This window comes from Hirundo rustica, chromosome 1 (assembly GCF_015227805.2).
Source record: "Hirundo rustica isolate bHirRus1 chromosome 1, bHirRus1.pri.v3, whole genome shotgun sequence".
NCBI lineage: Eukaryota > Metazoa > Chordata > Aves > Passeriformes > Hirundinidae > Hirundo > Hirundo rustica.
Genome location: NC_053450.1, coordinates 25237418 through 25260260, shown reverse-complemented (window position 1 = coordinate 25260260; position 22843 = coordinate 25237418). Strand labels below are relative to the sequence as shown.

Here is a 22843-nt window from a genome sequence, read left to right as displayed (position 1 = left end):
CAAGGTACATGACATTATTACAAGAACAAATGTTACTTGGTGAACTGTCTGTGCTGAGAGAGCCTTTGCCGAGTGGACAGCCAAGACTAGCTTTGGACAAGAATGATTGTCACAAGAATTTTTGGCACTGCCCATGTGAAGCTGATACCTTGCAGTCCCTCACTGCACATTGAGCTTGTTACTCTTAAGTTTGAGGTTTCAGCCTACAGAGAGAGTCTGTGCATGTTTCCGGTAGGACTTATTGCTACCTGATGTTCTGCATTTTCTACATAAATAAGCTTTTTGCTGTCATTTAGAAGATGAAATGCTGATGGAGCAAGACAAGTCTTCTAGCACGAGCTTTACTGAGGTCTTAATGCCTTCTGCCTGCAGCCAGAAAAGCTCCCCCCAGGAGAGGCAAGGCTGCTCTCACGGGCTTGGCAGGGAGATGCCTGCTCTGCTGGGCACTTCTTGCTCAGATTAGCATAGCCCAGCCTATATCACACACACACCCAGTAATACCTCATTTTGCCACTGGAATGAGGCCAAAAGCACAAGCATTACAGGGATATAAAGCGGGAAGTTACTGGAAAGAATCACAAACTAACGTGAGACTAGACCAAATTTTTGCAAACAGCAGAAAATGTGATTTTTCTTGCATTTAATGTAGCTGTTTATATGATTGAAGCACTTAATAAGTATTTTCATTGAGTATATTTACAGAACAGCTGCAGAAATCTTAAGGGCTTCTGTTCATTTTTTCTTTTTTCTCTGTAGATTGGAACTGAAAAATCTCAGAAGAAAACTGGAGACTGACACAGTTTCCTCAACTGTGCACCTTCCTGAGAGAGGCACTGCTTTTGTGGGGTAGGAATGATGACAGGGGCAAAAAGGACAAGAGGCACAGTCTGGAGGAAGATCCAGGCTGTTCACTTTGAAGATATCAAAGCCTGGTGTATGAGAAGGTTGCCTATCTTTAAATGGGTGCCTGTCTACAACTGGAAGGAAAATTTGGTTCCTGATACTGTTTCTGGGATGATGCTAGCCATCCAGCAGGTGACTCAAGGTACAGTTAACTCATTTCAGATTAATATTTTAAGTTTGTCTGGTCATATCTAATGTTGATTGAATCTAAATAAAATATAAGGAAAAAATATATAGTCTTAACTCATTAATAGAGTAGAAGTGCAATGTGGACAGAAATGCATTGTGATATTGTAGTAAATATCTGTGGAACTTTACTATTCATCCCATACCTTTGACAATTTTTCAAACATTTAATATGGAAGGTGAGAGAGCAGTACCTCTATACAGCATATGGCTATATATGTTTTATCAGTCAAATTACCACCTTTTTCCCTATTTTACATGGAAAACAAATTATAACTAAATTATAATTCCACTACAGGAAATGCTATTCTGGAAGAAACACATGCATGATACTAACACCTGTAAAATTACAAAACACAACAGAAAAATTCACAACTTTCTGTGCATAAAGAATGTTCCTCCCAGAGACATTATCCAGGGAGAGGATCTGTGGCATCCATAGCTTGTATGCTGATTTAATGATGTATGGCATTACCGACCATACCTCCTTTCAAACAGCAATACAAAGTAGGGGTGGAGCTAGACTCCATTCTGCAACTTAAAAAAAAAAAAAAAAAAAAAAAAAAAAAAAAAAAAAAAAAAAAAAAAAAAAAAAAAAAAAAAAAAAAAGAAAAAAGGGGAAGGAAAAAGAAAAGCTTCCCGAACCCTGCACAATGACCTGCAGAAATTTAAGTTCCAGTCATCTTGCTTTGTAAAGTGATTGCTACAAGGAAATAAATGCTTTTGTCAGTTTTTGATGTGTCTTTGATGGTGTCACTGTCTTATGACAATAGCTTGCATTTGTCTCAGACAAATCACAGCTTCTTATCTTAGATGGATTTTAAATCCTTCCATCGTATGAATGTCGTATTTGTTTCCTAACAGTCTTTCATATTAAGTATCATTTACGTTGTTAAATTATAAACACTCCTTTAACTGAATTATGCTGGAACTGGAAACAACTGATTTGTGTAAGTATTTGTGCTTTTAAAGTAATTAGGAACATCTGCATTGGCATGATTTAGCTTTAAGAACCTTAATACCGTAACTTTGCAAAGTATCTAATTTCACTGGTATGTGTGTATACAACAATTGTAATTAAAATGCTGCTAATAACAGTATGTTGAAATTCATTGAAAATGCTATGTTAACCAGCATTTCTGCAGTGTTGGCAGTTTTACCCAGGGTTTTCATGTTTGACTCTTGTACCAAGAAGTTGTTTATTGTAATAGATAAATTTAAGAAGACCCAGTGAAGACAGAAAATACAGGTTTTTGTTTTCTAGATTATTTTTAAGTACTCTAGAAACAATATTATCATTATTTTATGCTGTTTAAAAAGAAATACTTTGAAACTTTTGATCTGTTTTTTCATTCTCTGCTTGCTGCTGCTCAAGATTTTGGAATGATTTTAGGGGATGAAATAGGAAGAGAGTTAGAGACAAAAGAATTTCATCATGTTTGTGGTGCTTTAATTTGAATGCAAATATAAGCTCTTTCCCTAGTGTTGTAAGCCTGCCAGTTACTAGAACTATCCTTATATTTTCACAGGAAGACTTATGCCTGAAAAGAAGCTCCATTTGCTATATAGCACAAAGCAAAAACAACCCCAAATTTTGAGAGATTCTATTGTGACCATTTTCTTCCATCCACAACATAAACCAAGAAATTTTGTAATGCACTGCAAGGCAGAAATTCTAATAGTAGGAAAAAAAAGGTAACTGGTGATAATTGACTTGTTGACCATAGTGCCAACCTCAGCAACAGGTTTAAGCAAATTCAAGCATATGGAAATAAACCTGAGTTAGGGAAGTATCTGGAAAAATGTACAGTTGTATTTGTATGCAACAGTTTTCTGAGTGATGAAAGCTGCAAATTCCAGGGTGGAGAAAAGTCCAGTAGCTTGAGAATAATTAAGAAAGGCCTTCCAAAGGAGCTGCGTTTTCCACAATTTCCTTCTGTGGGATTTCTTGCTCATCTGGCATTGGTCATATTCAGACTATTCAGATTGGCAACTGCTCCGACCTGGTGTAATAAGTTTGTGTTCCAATTTCTAATCTAAATCTTAGATAAAAGTGCTGGTTTCTCTTTGTATAGTAAGAAAGAAAAAATGAAAGTCACTGTGTCGTAGTGAAAGCAACAAAACTGGGCTGGGGAAGAGGAGACTGAGGGATGTAACAAGATGGAAAGTAAAGGCATGGGATTGTGTTGCTGGGTATTTGTGATGAAAGAGTCATTGCTGAAACCAAGCAGTCATTCTGAAAATGTTCCTATAGTTGTTTCATTATCTGCTAAAAATACTAAATAAGTATTAATTCAGGACTCCTAAAATTCAATGCTCCTTGCCTATTGAGACAATACCTGTACTGTCTCTGTATGTATCCCCTAGTTTTAGAGTCCTTTATCTACTTCTACAGAATATGGAGAAAGAAATGTCAAAGATAATTACATTTCTAAAAATTTTATACAAATATCACGTAGGAAAAAGACCCTACAAGTTCTAACAAAAAAAAAGAGCCCTTTCAAATACACCAATTGGTGCAAAGGTCCAGCTGGACTTGCACAGTTTCAGACTGCGAAGCCAGCCACAAGTCAAAACCAGTAAAGGAAATCAGGCTTCATCAGTTGCAGCTATTTAATTTTAGTTCCAAATGTAATTTAATAATGTTGATATAGAATCCTTATTCTTACTTTGATACCTAAGGTTGAAAAAAGAATCTTTGAATCTAAAATGAACATCATGATGCAGTCTTGAAGTTTGCTATATACTGTAATAGGAAGTTAAGAAATTGAACTTTTATGATTTGGTAATCACTACATAATTTGTATCAAAAACTTTAAAAAACTCTGTTATTGATAGACCAGAGCAAGATGTCTCTAAATTAGCAAAATAAATCCTTAATTTTCTTGTTGGATTAGCATTTATTGCTCTCTTCCCTTTCCCTTTAAAACTTATGCATACTCTATTAACAATCATCCTATGAAGAGTCATCTTCTTTCCATTCAATTCTGTAGCCCTCATTCTTGCAAACAAATTCAATTTCTAGATCCATGTAGATGGATAAGTGCTTAACCTTCTTTTTCCTTTCTGAATTGAAATCATACTAATAAAACAGTGGGTCAGTTGTGCAGGTAAGTAGTTCTCAGCAAGCTGGTTTTTTTGTTCTTCACTGGTAAATGAAGACTTAGTTGATAAGAGTTAATGAACATTAAGCTATTAGAGAGCATCCAAAGGAGGGTAACGAGGATGATGAAGGGCCTTGAGGGGATGCTAAATGAGGAGCAGCAGAGGTCACTTAGTTTGTTCAGCCTGGAGAACAGGAGACTGAGAGAAACCTCAACATGCTCATGAGGGGAGGTGAAGAGGCAGGTACTCATCTCTTCTCTCTGATGACCAGTGACAGGACTTGAGGAAACTGAGTCAGGAGGGGTTTAGGTCATATGTCAAGAAAAGGTTCTTCACCCAGAGAGTGTTTGGGCACTGGAACAGGCTTCCCAGGGAAGTGGTCACTGCACCAAGCCTTACAGAGTTCAAGAAGCATGTGGACAATGCTCTCAGGCACATGGTGTGACTCTTGGAGTGTCCTGGGCAGGGCTAGGAGTTTGACTTGATGATCTTTATAGATCCCTTCCAACTCAAGTTTATTCTGATTTTATGCTTGTGAGAGGTGGTGAATGACTGCATTTACATCACCTTTTTTCTTTTCTTTTCTTTCATTCACTTATTAAGTTGTCTGTCTTGATGGACAAATTTTCTCACTTCTGCTTTTCTGGTTCTCTCCGCATCCTTTGAGGAGGAGTGAGTGGCTGGCTGGGTACTTAACTTCTGGCTAGAATCAACCCACCACAGGCATGATTCATCTGATTAAATCTAACCATCTGCTTTGTTAAGGTTGATTAATTATATTAATAAGATTTCCTCTGAGCATAACAGGGGATAGGCTCAGGTGTAGACACTGATGAGGCAGACATGAAAGTTTAGGTGCCTTACCATTATATCCATGGCATTGTGGGTAATAAAGAGTTCATATTTAACAGTTCATGGTTAAAGGCAGGTCTTATTGTTTTCTTTTCTGTAATTCATCCATCGACCTGTCACAATAGAATTATTTGTGGGGTTTTTTGTGTGACATGGGCACCCCATACTCATATAAGAAGAATACTTTGGTCAGCCTGGGTCTGAATTTTTCTTGATTTCCTTACATGATAAAATTAAGATGCGTTATGATGCAGTCTTTCCATGCAGCTAAATCTCATAAAACTGTCATCATGTTTTTTCTGTAGCCTTCAGAACATGTGCTATAGTCCCATCATATCTCATCAGAATGCAGCTGCTTAGCTTATTTTCACGGTGGTAACTTTTATTGCATGAAGCAAATTATTCGTCTTTACTTTCAAGGCCTTTCATATGTGATCTTTCCTGACATTATTTGTTCATTACCAAGCTCTTGATTCATCTACCATTAATCCACTTTGTTATCCTTTGCTCAGTCTTGTCTTTTCAAACAAACAGCTTGTTGCCTCAGGATTTAAATTTTGCAGTGTATATTTGTTGGTAGTCCATACTTTGGTATTTTGCTGTTTAGAGTGGGATTTGTGGTTTGGGGTTTTTTTTGTTTGTTTTTCTGCTTGTTTTTTTCCTGGGCTGAATTGTGCACACTGCTCACAAAGGCTGGCAATATAGAAGCCATGTAGCTAGTACCAGGACCCATCAGTACGTTTCCCTGAATGTCCCTGAATGCAACAGAAATAAAGCCAAGTTTGTCTGAAGAAGTTTGTAAAATAGACCCTCTGTCACGCAGCTGAGCTCATTGCCAGGGGAATTATTACCCAAGTTAGTCTGCTTGAATATGTATTTTAGTGTATGTAACTTATGTTCTCTATACAGGTAAGGGACACGTGTCTGAAGCATTTTAGTCATGATATGCTGTGAAATTTAAGTGCTCTGCATAACACCTGAAGCTGTTTTAGTCTTTCTGGATGTAAATTCCTAATGTAGGTACCTAACTCTGGACAATGTCAATCCTTCTCTCAGGCTTCTTCCAAGATCTCTTGAGATTTTGATAATTATAAACCTCATCTTCAAGCTATTAATGACCAGGCAGACTCCTGCTTACATAAATCTATGACTTAAATTCTTTTTTGGGTAATTTTCTGTGTGATGATAATACCTATACCCCGCACTTTTCATTATAACAATTTAGAGCTCCTTACACTGTCCAGTAATAGAAAAGTTTATGGGTAGGGAAATTAGACACACAAAAACAGTTCTGCTTGAAAAAGAGAAATTACTTATGCAATACTACATTGAGAGTTTATGGTGCAAAGAATTCAGGTTTCAGTAGTTTGCTACTGATACAATGTCTAACACAACTGAGTTAAAGCCCTCCAAAAACCCCCAAATATACAAGTGTTTTTCAGCCTTTAAAAAAATGATCACAAAGGAAAGCTATGGTAATTTCTACTGAAGTATTTGGTCTGAATAGAAGCCTCCATGCAAAATTAGAACTTTGACTCAGTTTCCTGAAGGATGATGACTTTGCCATGTTGGAAATGGTCACGCACATGGACATATAACTGATATCAAACAGAGAAAATGAAACACATTCAGATTGAAGGCTGAGATGGGTAACTGCCATCTCAGAATTCTGAAAAAAAAATTATAGGAAAGTGTCATTGCATATCTGGAAACATGCACCCTAGATGATTCTGTCAAATTTGGAATTATAGTCTATGATTGATAGTGAGTATAGTGTTGTACCTCAGTTAGAAGTCTGTATTGAAGACACAGGACTGGACCAGATGCAAGCCACAGAGTTGTATTTCTTTTTAGTAATAGTAAAAATTATAATAATAATGAAAAAATATATGCATGTAGAGCAATAAAGGACACCAGAGTGATTGATTGAGCTATGCAATTCTGAAGCAAGGCTCTAAGACAGCTGGTGGGTTTTGCTTCAGATTTATGTATGGGTTCTAAAGACAAAGCTGCTGCTGCTTTCAGTTAGAGATGGTTTTAATGATGTGTTGGAAAATAATTAGCCTATTTGGAAAAATAAAAGGCTGCTGTGTGAGTTAGGAGGTTCAAAGAAAATTATGATCACTGACAGTGATGTCTGTTGATCCATTATCACCAACATAGTGTGTCATTTTGGTTGCTTCTGTTCCTGGAAAGTGATCTTGGTAGAAGAAAAGGCTAAGAGAAGAAGCAGAAAAACAAAGATTGTATTTGGGAGAAATATTAAATGGCTCAGACAGGTTAATTAAAACATGAGAAGGTTTTTCTTTATCTGGAAAATTAAAATTTTTCATTAAAAGAGGGTTGCAGCACATGGAGAAGTGAAAATAAAGTAACAGGAATATGTTTAGATTTAAAATTTGAAGCAGTTCCAAAAATACTGTATTTAAATATTGGGTTGAGACGACGGATCTCCTTATCACATAATTCCATTCATGGATGTGCTAAATTAGAAACAATTGTGTTTGGCTGTCATAAAGGGGAGCATATCACAAGGGAAGGTCTTCACAATTTTATGCTCCCTTTCAATTTCATGCTCTCTTTTGAGCTGCTAAAAAAAAAAAAAAAAAAAAAAAAAAAAAAAAAAAAAAGTGAAGTTTTGAACTTCTGTATATATGTGAAAAAGTTAAGACAAATGTGTGGGAGTTTCAAAATGAAAACACTGCCTCTGTATTTCTGATTCTGTCTTTTCTTGCTAAGTTTGTAAAATTACAAACATTATTCTGTTCCTTTTGAAATGAACATCTTTGTGTATGTTATATTGCATGTACTCAATAGCTGCCCATTGGAAGCATGAAGGTATAAGATTTGGATTTTCAAACTTACCAGATTGCAATGATGTCAGTGTTTGTAGTTTAAAAAAAATATTTTTTTTTTTGTAGGCAGCTAGCACAGGGATACGCTTCATGTAGAACTCATATTTAGTGTAATACATTTGCTGCCTTTCCTATGACCTCTCATGAACAAGAAATACTTTGGCTCAAGTGGATTTTGGTGGTCTGTTTTTTTGGAGGGTGGAGGGCCCTTGAGACATATTTCCTCCAAAAGTTAAATATGTAGATGGCATCTGATGAAATCAGTATTGTTATTTCTGCCAACTTCTTTTCTTTTTCATTCTTCAAGCCCAATAATAACTCACTGAGCCTTGGTGTGGTTTGTATGTTTTAATTAAAGTTAATTTAATCTGGAGCTGGATTTATTGCTGAACAGCTAATTCCTTAACACTGGCTGGAGACCTTGACATTTAAAAAAATTAACTATATTGCCTTCCTGCATTCCAGAACTGGTGCCCAATGTTTTGGAAGGCATGATGCCAAAAACTTAAATAATTTTTTTCCTTAGCTTTTCATGGAGGAACCCCAGCTGTGTCTTCTGGATGGTGATAGTTGCTGGGGGTTTATTTCAGGCTCTGATCATAAATGTAGACATAAATATACTCTGAGCTGACTAACTGGAGCTAATCATTTTATTAAGGGGTAAAACTCCCTTGTAAATATATATCTGGCTTACAAATAACATGTGTAGATGAAATCAAATAGGTACATTTGGAAACAGAGTCAGAAAAGCCTCCTACAGAATGCATTGGAGAATCCATGTAGTTAATGGTTTCTGGAAGAGAGTGTCCAGTTGAACTTTGTTATAGTTCTCCTATGCAAACAGTAATGATGTAAGCTGGATATGAAATTTAACATGTTAATGAGTAAATGTGGGACAATGTTTCACACTTTACAACTTTCCAGTGGAGAAGTAAGACACTTAGGCTGCTGTGCTTGCAATATTTTATTTCTAATGTCTATAAAAATTCTTCCAAGTTACACATGTGTTAATACAGACCTGTCTAACATTGCTAAAAATGTGATTCAGCTTCTGGATGACCTCTGGCTCCCTTGGGGCCTCCTGTCCAGCTGCACTCTGGCGTACATACATTGTATGACCAGATGAGCTGCGTGGATCCCTGTGCCTTGGGGTGCCTGAGCACCATGGACAGAGACTGAGAAACCCAGGAAATGTTGATTCCTGAAGGAAGAAATGACAGCACATATAATCTTCCAGATCAGAAAACCATTAATGTTCAGATCCTTGGCCATCGATTTGCCAAAATGGATGCCCTTTTCATGGATTTCAGAAAGTCCAACTCATCTGGATTAAGGCCTGTAATCACTCATGACAGGTTTCTATTTCTCCACAGCATTGATGCTTTTCAAAAGATTACCTCATAGTTATCTGCTTGCCAGAAACTTCTGAAGGCTTCATTCTCTCTTTATTCTTACTGAAACACAGAGAAATTTACCTATAATCCACTTTCAAAATGCTTTTTTGATTCTGGAGGTGGCTGAATTCTTCAGGTATTATGGCTGACTGGTAGAAAATACCTCATGGAACTCACTGAAACAGTTTATAAAATCTTTGTGGTGTTCAGATATCATGTCAAATTCATCTTAAAGGGGTCCTAACGTTTCATCTCAGATTGTCTGTCAAGACTGATAGATTTTCTGGGGGAGCTCTATTAAAGGAAAAGAAAACACTAGAAATTTTTTAATATTCTATTTTGTATATTTCTAAACTCAATTACATACAGAAGGGTCAAGCTGTCCTGTACAGTGAAATCATAAGCAGGTGATGCCATCCGCTTTTTTCTTATACTATAATGCTTGCATATTTTCCTTTTGAACACTAAGATACCAATGCCAGGATCTGGACACCTGTAAAGCAGCAGAATAGAAGTGTTTTCTCAAATCTACCTTTGATGTGGTTGTTGGATGGTACATTGGGAGAGCTGCATTTCAGAATCCGTGAAATACTGTGAATTCAGGTACTATGGCTAGCACAGCTGAAGTGCTTAACTCTCACCAGGCTGAAGGAGACAGTTGCATGGGAAAGTGTGAACATGATTTCTCTGTCTCTAAGAGGTTTTAGCCTGCTAGCAGGTACTAATTTTTCCTAAGAGAAAATTTCTCAAGAAAGCCTCTTCTCAAAACAATCTTGGTAAATAACTATCCTTTCCCAAAACAATCTTTCTTGTGATTGGGACATGCAAAGAAATCACACGGAGATGAGAGATTTTGCAGGGCAGAGTTGTTCCTCTGAGAGAGCCCAAGGCTGAGCCAAGGCTGAGAGCCCCCCTGCCTGTTTATTTCTTACTTTTTATACATTTGTGGGTCTGGCAGTGGATTGGCTTCTGGAGTTATCACCTCCCAGCCGAATGGCCAGACCAGCTGTCAGTTACAATTGTTTTCAAGTTAGAAATACGCAAACAAAGGACAGAGAATGAAAAACAAAGGATTTGTTTATGTTACATGTGTGAGAAAAGGCAGAAACTGCTCCTAATATTGTACAGTAGCTAAAAAGTCTGACTCCATTTTATGAACAATCAAAAGGCTTAAAAAAACTCAGAAAAACCAGGGTGACAACTTCTCCAGGTGGTGTTCTGCTGTTTCTCTAGTTTCACCAATGGAATTACAGAGGTGTTGTTCCTATTCACCAATCATGTTAAATCTTTATCAGAACACCTTATAAAAGGTAGTAAGAAATAGACAATAAAGCTTTCTATACTCTTTGCCTTCTGAAATACTTGGAGTCTTTCATCCTTATTTCGTGTCCTACAGTGACAGGAAGGAACTGCACTGGAGGATGCTTCAAAAAAGAGAGGGGTTGTCAAATCAACATTGTGTGGTCTCTGAAAGATTTATGGTTCATTTTTGAGGATCTGTCCTTCCATTTTGTCTTTACATTCTTCATTTGTCTCAAACTTTGAATGACAGAAGAACCAAGGAATGATTTTAAGCTCTTGGTACTTTGTCACTAAACAAGTAAGACAGAAGGTACAATCCACTTGTGTAGCCTCATTAAGTAACAGAAGTCTTGCAAGCATCAGGTAAATGTGCATTGAGAGAACTGATACTGAGCTCCTCAGTTTTTGGGTGTTAATGACATTATTTCCAAAGGATCATTTTGTGTTAAGAGCTTTTACGAAGCCATTGCCAAAGAACCCTCCAGAACTGTAGGTTTTTGTAGGAAAACTGTTATGAAATGTAATATAAATTTTTTTCCTGTGGTAGAAAAAAAAAATTTGTTTTTCCTTCAATAGAAGTTAGCTATCCTGGAGTTAGAAATTAAAGCCTGGGATATGAGTAATTGGTTGTCTGATTTGTTAGTTCTCCAAGAAGCATTGATAGGAGACCGATTAAATATGTGTCAATTCTACATTGTAGGGCACCCTCAGAAAATACCTTTCTTACTACATAATAGAGCTTTGTGAACAAATGGAGAAGCTGTATTTTTCTGAAGCATCAGAGAGTGCCCACAACTGCAGATAGCATTTTTTGGTGGGATAGGATGAATTAGTGTCATTTAGGGTTCCATAAACCTGGGGTCTGACCATCTAGTATAGTCACACTTAAGAGTAAAAGGTTACATTTACAGAAAGTTATTTGAATATACACTCTATCAGAAAAACTTCTAAAATATATAGCTTTTTACAGTAAATACTAAATGATAGTAAAGTTGATATTCTTCAAATTAATTATAGCTTAATAATTTTCCTACTTCTTAATTTAATTTCTGCTTTGCACCTAGTATTTCCAAAAGACATGGTAGAGTTTTCCTTCGAAGAGATGTATGTATCATGAGCATATTTCCGGATGCAGAAAATAGTAACTAGTTGACTATACTCGGGCGATTCATAGCTCTTCTTATGGAAAATATATATTTTTATTGCTGTAGTTTTGTTACTAATCTAATTAGCAGAAACTTTCAACTTAAACGGAGACCTTTCTCCTGTGGTAGGAGATGGCCTTGTTTCTCTTTGTATCAAACTTGTTATTTTGCAGTTACTTGCATTTGACACCAAGCAACAGTGCTGAACATCTCTTGCTTTTCAGCGTTGGGGTTCCAGGGGATTGTTAAGCCCCTGGTGTGCTAGTCACAGGTCTTGGTTTTCAGTGAAAGTCTGTCCCACAATGTTATCTTATGATAAGGACGTAGTTAAAACAAACAATAATAATGTGCTGTATCTGGACTTACTGTTCAATATTTGTTTGCATTTCTTTTAATGGAATTTATATTATGAAAACCTTAATGTCACTGCCATGGGGGCTTCTCCATATTATAAGTGAAGATTATGTGAGATCCTTACTTTATGATCTATTTCTTTTAAGTATTACTGTTTGGAAAAAAGGATAAAATAATGCTTACTGTGTTTTGACAGGAAAGTTCTTGAGCAAATAGAATGCATTGCAGTTAATTTTAATACAAAAATAAATAAGCTGAAATATACTACTGATTACATCTTGAAAAGCATTTGCAACTTCAGAAAATTTTATACCTAATCAGAAAGCCTGAAGTCTTTACTGGTTCTATTTTATAGTGCCTCTCTGTTCTTACACACATCAGGAAGCAACATGATTCAGTAATGGGAGTAAAACCCTAACAAACAGAGCCAAGACTCAAGTCAGAGGCTGGTAATTTTAGCTCTGTCCTGATTGCATGACCATACCATGAAAAAAATTACACACTGCTTCTAGAAACTTAATACAAAAGAATGTGAAAGGTCTAGGCATGAAATGGAGAACAAGGGCTGAATTTAAGTTCAGATCATCTGCCTGTAAACAAGTGGTCTTTATCATCAGCAGATCATCTGGATTTATAACCCTAACCAGGATTAACAGGCTGTCTTGGTTTGAAATACAGGTATCCGCTAGGGAGAGGCAGGATCTCACTAGGAATGGGGAATTCCAATCCCCTCCCTCCAAGTTATTATGATTTAGAAGATTAAAGAGGCTTTTCAGGCAGGGCCATGGGGAAAGGAATAACAGTTCTTTACTAATAAATATAACAGGACAAACAAACAACAACTACAGCAATAACAATAATAATAAACAGAACCAAGAACCTCTAGGGGCTTTGTCTCACAAGTCCCAGGCAGTCCTATCTCTTGGGACCCCGAGAACACTAAGTCCAAACAGTGGAAAAAACTCCAGAGCTGGAAATGGTGGATTGTCCCGGCAGGCAAAGTGAGCAGTGCTGAAGAAGCCACGACGGCTGGACCGGGCCTGACCCAGCTCCAGCAGGGCAGGCGAGGAGCTCCGAATTCCTGGGCGTTCCTGCAGACGATAGAATTCCCAGGACTGGACCCTCCATTAACAGCGGACTCCACGCAGCCAGCAGTTGCCCGACCCTCCTCTCTGATGCTGAGAGCAGGAGGAGCGCACCCTCAGCTCGCGGAGCCCCCGAGCCTTTCCCTCCCCCAAATTTAAGTGATCTTCCCCCATCCTCGGCACTTCTTTTGTGTGGGTCAGGCACCCTTTAAGCATCAGTATTTAGTCTCTTAGAAACTTATGGGGGGGGAGAAATTTCTATAGGGAAAGAAAAAACCAAAAAACCCCTAAACCTAACCCCCAACACAGGCTCTTCCCAAAAACCTTCCAAAGTACATATCTGGCTCAGCACTCAGTACTGAATCTTGAGTATTTCCCTTATGCTTGTCCACATAGACAGGTCACTTCATTTAAATTATGTTGTTATAATTAAAACGAGACTGAAGGTCTACTGATTTTTTTGAAGACTTTACTTTTTGCAGAGTAAAATAAATTAGCCTAGCATAATGCTTTATTGCAAGCCTGGAATATCGGTGTGAGTAGTATTTGACTAGTGAATTAATTCCAAATTTTTTGTTTCCTTTTAGTTTTGTTCATAGAATGGTCATAATGGAAGAGCTTTCCAGTGTTAAACAAGCTTTAAAAACTTCTTTTTCCTATTCTCTATTCCATCCCCTCCTCCATGTTCTATTTTATCTGGATAGGGTCATGCAGTTCTCTCCTGTGATGTTTTTATTCTCCTCAGGTACACCCTTCTGCGTTGCTCTTGGGTCAGAATCTTCCTTTACCTCTATTGATCATGTGAACATGGACATTGCATTACAATTTCAAAGAGCTTTCTTGTCTATGATAATGCTGTCCTGAGAGAAAAATGCAGAAGTGACTATCAGTAGATACACTAATTACAAGGCTGAAGAGCAACCAAGTCCATTTCTGTTTAAAAGAAGTTTAAACACATTTTAAAATATCTCTTCTCCAAGTCATAGCTGATAGCGCTAATTTGCTGAGCACAGTGTGGATGAAAATGATCCACATAGGATTCGTCTCAGCAAAATCTTCACTGTGAGGTTTTGCTAAGAACAGATGAACTGCCTCACTGAGAACTTGACCCTTCTGATATTTTCTCCTTTTCCTGCCTCCCCCCGCCATGTTCACTTTGTTACAGACTCAAATGAAAATTTAAGAAGGCAATTTTGAATAAAAATGTTCAGAACTGTTTTGAAAGCCCATAAACAAAGACAATCTTCGGCAGTCTCCATTTCATCAAAGCCCCATAACACCAACATTTCAGATAGAGAATGCTTTCTGGAGCAGTTAGGAAAGCTTGGTGAGAACAATTAATCCTGCAGGTCTAGTTTTCTTTGGGGGTTTCAAGTGTACACAGAAGGCAACTCCATTCCACAGATCTGAATCCCCTTTATCACAAACCACACATGGTCACTCATCCAGTGCACAACCATCTGCCCTAGGATTGTGAATACACTCAGGTTGAAGATGGACTTCAGAAAGGCATCTTGTGTGCGTTACACAGGCCAGTCTTTTCTTCCAGACTGCATGATGAGGGATTCACCAAAATTTACAGAGCAAGTGTGCAAGGCAAGTTCTCCTACTCTTAGTTTCCAGTAGTAAGGGCTGTGAAATGGCTGTAGAGCCCTCTTTTAAACTGAAGCACGATCTGGGGAGTATCCTGATGACTTGCAAGAAGCCAATGCAGTATGACTTAGCTATCTCAGGTTGAAAAGCAAACACATCTGCTGCTTTGCAGGAATGTCTCTGTTAAGAGATGAATTTCTGTCCAAGACTTTCTAAGAAAAGGGTGGATGCTGTCCTCTATAGCTAAGCAATGAAAGTAATTAGTAAGTCTATAAAGTTAAACCTGAACCAATTCAGGTCATTCTCCTTCTCAACGTGAAAGTCAAACACTTTCTGTTTCTGAACTGACAGCTTTACATGATAAAAGAAATGTTAATATCTAAAGGTTTAAAAACCCCAGGCACCTAAAGAGGATGAACTCTGGAATATTTTTTTGCTTAAGAAATTAGAAGAAAGCAGACTGAAGGGGCTCCATCCAAACCAAAATTACAAGTTTTGAAATATTTGTAAGAAATAATTATCCCACTGCCTGGAGACCTGGCAGTCTCAAACCCATGTTTGTGAGGGTGGGGGTGAAACGATGCTGCCTCCTCCTGTGAGGCCTGGCTATTAAAAAAGGTTTGGAACCACTGATGGAGACAACTTGGAAACATGGTAGAACATGAGGATTTTGATGATGAAATGAAAAACCTTTCACAGCTACTTCTGATCCTTATTGTACAGTAGTTCACTTACACTCTAGGTTTTAATAAAGGAAGGTGAGGTTTTTTTCCTGCTCTTAATAAAACTGTAGACATTTCTTCATAAAAGTAAAAAAATAAAGCAAACAGAACAGTTTTATCTTCATATAGTGAAGTAATTATCTTTAATTTTCTATAGGGCTAGCTTTTGCTGTTCTGTCTTCAGTCCATCCAGTTTTTGGTTTATATGGATCTTTCTTCCCTGTCATTATTTATGCCATATTTGGAATGGGACGTCATGTTGCAACAGGTAAGTGTCTGTTTGCTAAAGTCATTTTCAAAAACAAGGAATCGGATACTGAAGTTTATTCTTGTTTAAAGGTCAATGGAAGGAAAATTATCTATGATTACACAGAAATAAGATGTTTTTTGTGCTTCTCTTTACAACTATTTTTTGTCAGTTTAAGTACTTTAAAGAGCCTCATTAAGAAAATATTTGAGTTACTCCTGCCATTATAATTTAATATTGCACTTCCTTTGTAAATGTAATTTAGTAAGAGCTTTTGTATTTTAACTCTGCTTTAGGAATCTGCTTCAGGCTAAGCGTTTAACAAAGGGCTCTGCCAACAAGATGTATGTAAATGGAAAAGAAAAAGGTTCAACTGCCTCTTAAACCATAGAAAACACACATTGCTTCTCACCTGTCTAAAACACAAATCCTTCATTTCTCAGGAAAAGAAAAACAAAAATGACCTTCTGAACCCATTACCTGCTTTTGTACTAAAGCTAGAGACTCTCCCAGCGAGGACTCTTGTCCTCTTGCAGAGTGTTGGGTAGATAGTGAAAGGGGCCGCCTGGCCACTCTGCTGGTAGTTACGAGTTACTTGTTTACCCGCAGCAGAGCCGCAGCAGCTGAAGAATTGAATGGCTTTGTGCTCCTAATAGGTTGATGAATGCTCTGTTTCTGAGCCCAAAGAAATCAAATTATAGAGGGCAGCTGGAAATAATACTCATTAGATTGAACCACAAATTCTTGCTGCACAGAAATGGGCACTTGATGGCCCCTGAAGTTTGCAAGAAGGATGAGATAGGCCCAGTAGCAGGAAACAGCATGGCTGGGAAAAGGGAAGCAGCCCCTGTGGCTGTCAGAAGATTTAAGCAGGGAGGAGGTCTCTCTTCCTTAAGAGGAGAAAAATCTCCTGAAAGGAGAAAAGATGGTTCTGGATAATCACACTCAAAATGAATTCTGCAGAATCTGATTGCACAAGTGTATGCAATGTTCTACTGAGAAGTTAGCAACACATTTTGAACACCTTTTTTGATCAAAAGTATTCTGTTACTTTATTTAAAAATAAAATTTAAAAAAAATCCGAAATGCTATAAATTGTCATAGAGGAAAAGGAAAGCTGAAAGTTTGTTTTCCCTATATATACAGAAAGTATTTGAACCTTTTGACATCCAAAAAGGATCTGTGGATGTGCTAGCGTCCTAATGTTGTAATGAGTAACTGTACTCATGTTTAAAGTGGAGCATTCAAAAAAAAAGGTGGAAATTTAGAATTTAGAATCTGGAAAATAAATTTTGCTACTGAATACAGATAGATTAAAACTTTAGCCTATATTAAAAAGCTGTTCAAAACTAAAACCTTTAGAAATGTATTGTCAGAAGTTTGTTTGTGTAAGATTATTAGGAAGACAAGAATCAATCATATGTAGGAAAGTAGATGAATAAGCAACTGGCTGACATAAATTCTAGTAATGAAAACAGACGATAAAATAGGTAAGTACAAGTTGTTAAGTCTGGTGTTTTATCCTTGGGAGGGATACTGTTCAGGGAATGACTTGCTGAGTTCCATAGATCATGTCTGCAGATTTCTGAATGGTCCTTGGTGTGGAAACTCTTTTCATTCATAATTCTATTTCAAAATTTAATATCAATTTAAAAAAAAAAAGGCAACAAAAGAGTTTTCTTGCACACATGGAATATTTTTTAATTAATAAATTTGAGTAACATATATTATTGATTTTTTCAGAAGGACGGTCTCATGCACTTGTTCCCCCAGCCTGAGTTAAGGGATTGTGTAGCTGAGTATGTAGGAGCTATACTGCCTGCCTCAAATGCTCCATAATTCCTTAAGGACATTGGAGACAATCTCTTCACTTACCAGAATTTTCTGTAATATCTGTGATGCTCTCTATATGTACACAGCTTGTAAAAGTGTTCTATGTTAGTGAAGGCAGTCATGTTAATATGAAATGGAAAATCCATTAATGGCCTTGTTCTGTTAAATTTTATTCACTTGAAATGTCTCTTCTTTGAAATAGCTGATCTACTTAAAAAGATTTCTCACCTGAGCAACAAACACATACACCTTTTTCTTGACTTTTGTTAATATAATTGATTTTAAACTATCCTCTGAGAGAGCTTGATCTGCCATAAATAACACATACAAGTCTTTGATTTAATATAGAATTTCATGTAAGCTGTTTTAAAATTTAATTTTATGCCAACATCTCACAACCATAGAATGGCCAGGTTTGGAAGGAACCATAAAGATCTTCTAGTTCCCACCCTTCTGTCATGGTCAGGGACAGCTTCCAGTAGGTGAGGTTGCTCAGAGCCCCATCCAACCTGGCCTTGAACATTTCCAAGGATGGAGCAAAAAAAGATATGTATAATCAGACCCTGTTGGAGAGGAGTTAATGTGACTTCTGTAAAGGAAAATCCTACCTCACTACCTTCTAGACTACTGTATGAATGTCAACAAGTGCATGGAGAAGGGATATACTTTAAATATAAGATATCAAAATGGTCAAACAGCTACTGATAAGGTTCCACACCAAAGGTTACTAAAGAAACTAAGTTGTCCTTGTGATAGAAGAAAAGTCCTTTTATTAATTATTAGCAGGTTGAAAGATATGAAGCAAAAGGCTGGACCTCATGGTCATTTTTCTGGGTGGTGGTATCCCTGGTGGGTTCCTGAGGAATTCACGCTGTGAGCTTTACTCTGTGAAGGCCAAGGGGAGGGCAGGACTGTGTTCACCCGGTCCTTCAGCAGTAGGAAAAAGGCGAGTTCAGAGAGAAATTGCTTTAAAAGACTTTTGAAGCATAGATTAAAGAAAACAGTTCAGCAGATGCTGAACTTCCACACTGCTCTCAGAACACATTGCAGAAGGAGAAATTACAAGCAGGTTCAGACAAATCTTTGACAAAATCATAGATGCTAGTACACAAAGAAAATCAAAAAAAAAAGGCCAGCTAAGGAAGCACTCCTCTAACACAACAGTGACGGATGCTGGCATTAAGGCAATGGCTCACAGAAAATGGCCAGGCTTGTGTGCTTTTCCCAGCTAACAACTCTGACTATCACAGCTGGAGGCAGAGTACTGGGCGTGATGGGCCACTGGTCTGACATAGCAAGAGATTCTTATGCTCTAATAGCCCTGCATGTTTGTGTCTTTTAATGTTGAATTGTTGTCATTTATCTTTGTGTCATTAAATGTGTTTTACCTCCCTCAGCAAATAAATGCTTTTGTCATAACTTGCCTTCATTTATTAGAGTGCTAGGTACTATTTAATGGGCTAGGAATTATATATATAATGTGAATTAATTTCCCTAGAAATTTGAAAGGTGAACACTTGGGATTCTCAGACAAACAGCTGTTTGATCACATCCAGTGTGAGTTAAAAGCATTTCTGATAACTTGAAATCATTGTAAATTGTTGTATTTTAATCTCTTTTGTAAACCTGTCTTAACGATTGTGCTAAAAAACCAATTTACATTTAATTTGCCTGTATAAGTGGTATTTTATGGGACGAAATGCATGTTACATAGAAAAATTACCTTAAAAATTGTTCTTATGACGAGAGGAATGTACAAAATGGCACTTTTACTCATAATGGCTGTTTTGAAAAAGAGACCATGAGTGATGAGTACAGACACATACACAATTATTGTTGATTAATGTGTGGCTTTTTTTACAGGAACTTTTGCTTTAACTTCCTTAATATCTGCCAATGCAGTTGAGCGTCTTGTTCCTTCAGTCAGAACTAATTTCACTGCAAACAATAATTCAGGAATTTTGGGTTTGTCAGAACTTGAAATACAGCGGATTGGAGTTGCAGCAGCAGTTTCATTTCTAGGAGGAATCATTCAGGTTGGTGGTGATCACATTTTCTCTATGCTACTCATGTACTGCCTTTGTGACAGCTACATTTGTAATACTTTGTATACTTCTTTGAGAAAAAACTAATGAAAACATCTGCTTCCATGGTCATAAATGATGAAACTAATGTGCTTTAAGAATTTGCTACTCCTTTGTTGAGATGTAGTAATTATCTGTATACATGCTCCCAGTGCTTTACAATATGAAGCAAAACCACATTCAGTCAGCTCTACTAGAACATTCACTTGCAGTTGGTGTCCCCTTTCCTTCCCCTTCAGAAGCAAACATGAATCAGCTCCTGGTAAGCACTGATATGCTCCTGAGGCTTTCTATTGCCCTTGGCTTGAAAAGCAATATGATACAATATCCAATAATTAAAAACAGTAGGGAAAATTTTAAATTCTCTTTAGAGTTTGCACACCCATCTTTAAAGTGAAATAGTAAAACAGATGTCTTCAAATTATTCTCTAAAGTTTATTTAAATGATCAGAGGTCTTTTGAATTTTTTCTTTTTTTAATTCTGGCTTAAAGGCCCAACTTTCTTTATCCATTGCCAGTTGCTTAGGTTTTCAATGATGCTTCCCTCTTTCCTTGTAAATAATAAAGTGGAAGTAATATTCCAGCATGTGACATTCCAGCATGAGACATTGCAACACCTCTTAGGTACCTGAGCTCCTGAAAGAAACCCAGACCCCTCCACCTGGTGCTTTGGATCGCTCTCCCATGCAGAGGATTAGCAAAGGAGCCCAGAATAGGATCTTCAGTAGCCTACGTGCTTGGCAGGAGCCAGGGCACATACTTATGTTTGTCAGTAGGGAATATCAAGAAGCATTGTTATTTCTGTTGCATTTTTATAATTCCTTTATTGGTTTATGATGAGGATTCTTTTACTGGATTATGACTTGGGGTAGGAGCATGAGGGACAGGCTATGGACAACACAGAAAGCAGAGCTGATGCAGCTTGTACCTGGCTGTGCCTGCATGTGCTGTCCCAGTGCAGCAGCACGTGCAGCACAGCACTATCATATGCAGGGTGCTTGCAAGAGCAGATCATGAATGGAGCCCTTCCTGCAGGAATCCTGTTCTCACAACTTGGAAATCTCCTGTGTCACCCCCAGAGAGGCCAAAATGCCTCACATGGGAAGCTGGTGCCAGCATTCATTTGATGTAACTTCGAAATCCAATGCAGAAATTATTTTGCTTGATGGCTGCAGAATCCCACTAGATGCGTAAGTCCTCTAGATCGCTTTCTCCTTCATCCTGAAAATTCTGCTTTTTTGTCTGCCTTTGTGGTGTCTCTCTCTCTCAGAGGCCCCCAGCTCCATTTTTGCTACAGCTAGCTTGAGAGACAAACCACAGTTGGAAGGACTTTTCCCAGGACCTGAAAGATCCCAGAACAGCTGTGAACATTTTCCTTTAGAGAGAGCAGGCACCCGCCGATAGCAAAAAGAAGGGTCTGCACTTGATTTGGGGGGAATCAGGGCTTTATTCAGTCTTTCTTCTGTGGTCCTGGCGCTGCAGGGTCAGGAGCCCAGTCCCAGCCCCTGTCCCCAAGCCAAGAGAAATTTTTCTTTTTGTTTCCTGGCTTTTACCTAGAGGGAAGGGGCTAGCGGCGGGGACAAGCCACTACCCAATCAGGGATAAGGTGGGAGTGGAACAGAGTTGGATTACATTCCAGTGTGGGAGAATGGGCGAGGAAAAGGAGCTGGGACAAATTTCGGGATGACACATTTTCCAGGGGAACAGGGGGTACAGAAGAAACCATTACAAAACCCAATATGAAAATGAAATACAATATAAACCCAAAAAATGCACAACAACATGCCTTCAACTGCATTAGCTGATTTATCTCAGCCTATGCCCTGATTAATCCTGAAGGGAATGAGAAGAACTGGTAAATCCTCTCTGCATCCTCAGAGCGGGTCTGGCAAGGAAGTGCGCTACGTGCATGGGCTCCTCTCTCAGGTCAATAATGCCACTTGCATTAGAATCATACTAACACAGCTGCTGCTTGTCATGCTGTCACTAGTCCTTTATATGAGTTTAATGGTTGGAGACCAGAGTAAAATTCTTATTTCCTATCACTTGCTGCAAAACCCAGATAAGGTGACAGAGCACAACTTGCTCTCAATGGAGAGCTAAGTCAGCCACCACCTTCTATTTATCAGAATAGATTAGTAATTAACTACCAGCCGGGAGTTAATGTATGTCCTGGGACAAGAAGAATTGTGTGATGCGTTTTGAGGCAACAACTTTTCATTGAAGATGTCCTGAAATACAAAAAGAAGTTGTATCTTCCATGTAGCTAGTATTTGGAATGGTATTGCTCTGGAAACGGAGCAGACCTGGGTTATGTTATCAACTATACAACTTTAATTTTTCTGAAAAATAGTCAAAGTGCAGTTTTCTAATCTGTCACTAATTGCACAAAAGCAACAGATGCTGTGACTGATACCTTGGGCCGCCTCCAGATGAAGGATGAAAAGTCCTAGCCAAAACAGCTGTTTCCTTCTTGGGAAGAGTAGTTAAAGAGCTGAACACCCTTGGCCTAAAAAGCAATTTGATGTTATTTTTCCAGGAGCCTGGCTAAGTACTCTAATCAGCAAATAAAATTAAAATAAAAGGGAAAACGTACAAAATAGTGACTAAAGGAGGGAAGGCGGAGGGGGAGATGTTTTTGAGATGAACTGCTGTTGGCTATTTTGTGTTTAGTGCAGACCACAACTGTGCATTTGTGTGTGAGGCAAACTCTGAGCTGGCTCTGTGAATTTCAGTGCCATCCAGACATGAAATAATTTAAAACAGTTTTCTGATCGTAAGACAAGCATAGGTGGAGCTTATCATAATTGAAGTTTGGGGCTTAGCTGCTTACATTATTCTGAAAGTAATAAATTTCAGAGTCCTAAACTACTTCTGATATCTAATGTTTGAAGAAGTGTTCTTAAAAGAGGAAAGATATTTAGTTATCTTAAGAGTCATTCTGATGAAGATAAAATAGTGTTAAAATAGAAAATGTGTAAACATAAACCAAAAATGTTAATTACCAAAACCATTTAATGTAATGCATTCATTCTTTCATATTTAAAAGCAGACAGGAAGGCATAATGAAGATTTATTTTTATGTTTGTGTAGCTGCTCCTCTATAAACAGGACATGGAAAACAAATCAAATTAATAAAATTCTTCCTGGATATTAAATACCTTGGAGGTATTGATGGGGGGA

The 22843-nt window shown here is 37.8% G+C and overlaps 1 protein-coding gene across 1 annotated transcript in view; it reads left to right on the top strand.

Moving 5' to 3' along the window:
* Nucleotides 1–855: 855 nt before the first annotated feature.
* SLC26A7 (solute carrier family 26 member 7) overlaps nt 856–22843 on the top strand; it is a 66589-nt gene continuing 44601 nt past the window's right edge. Inside the window, exons 1-3 of the mRNA XM_040073454.1 lie at nt 856–1045; nt 15654–15764; nt 19440–19612. Of these exons, the coding sequence (XP_039929388.1) occupies nt 856–1045; nt 15654–15764; nt 19440–19612 (474 nt within the window). The remainder of the gene's footprint in view (nt 1046–15653; nt 15765–19439; nt 19613–22843) is intronic.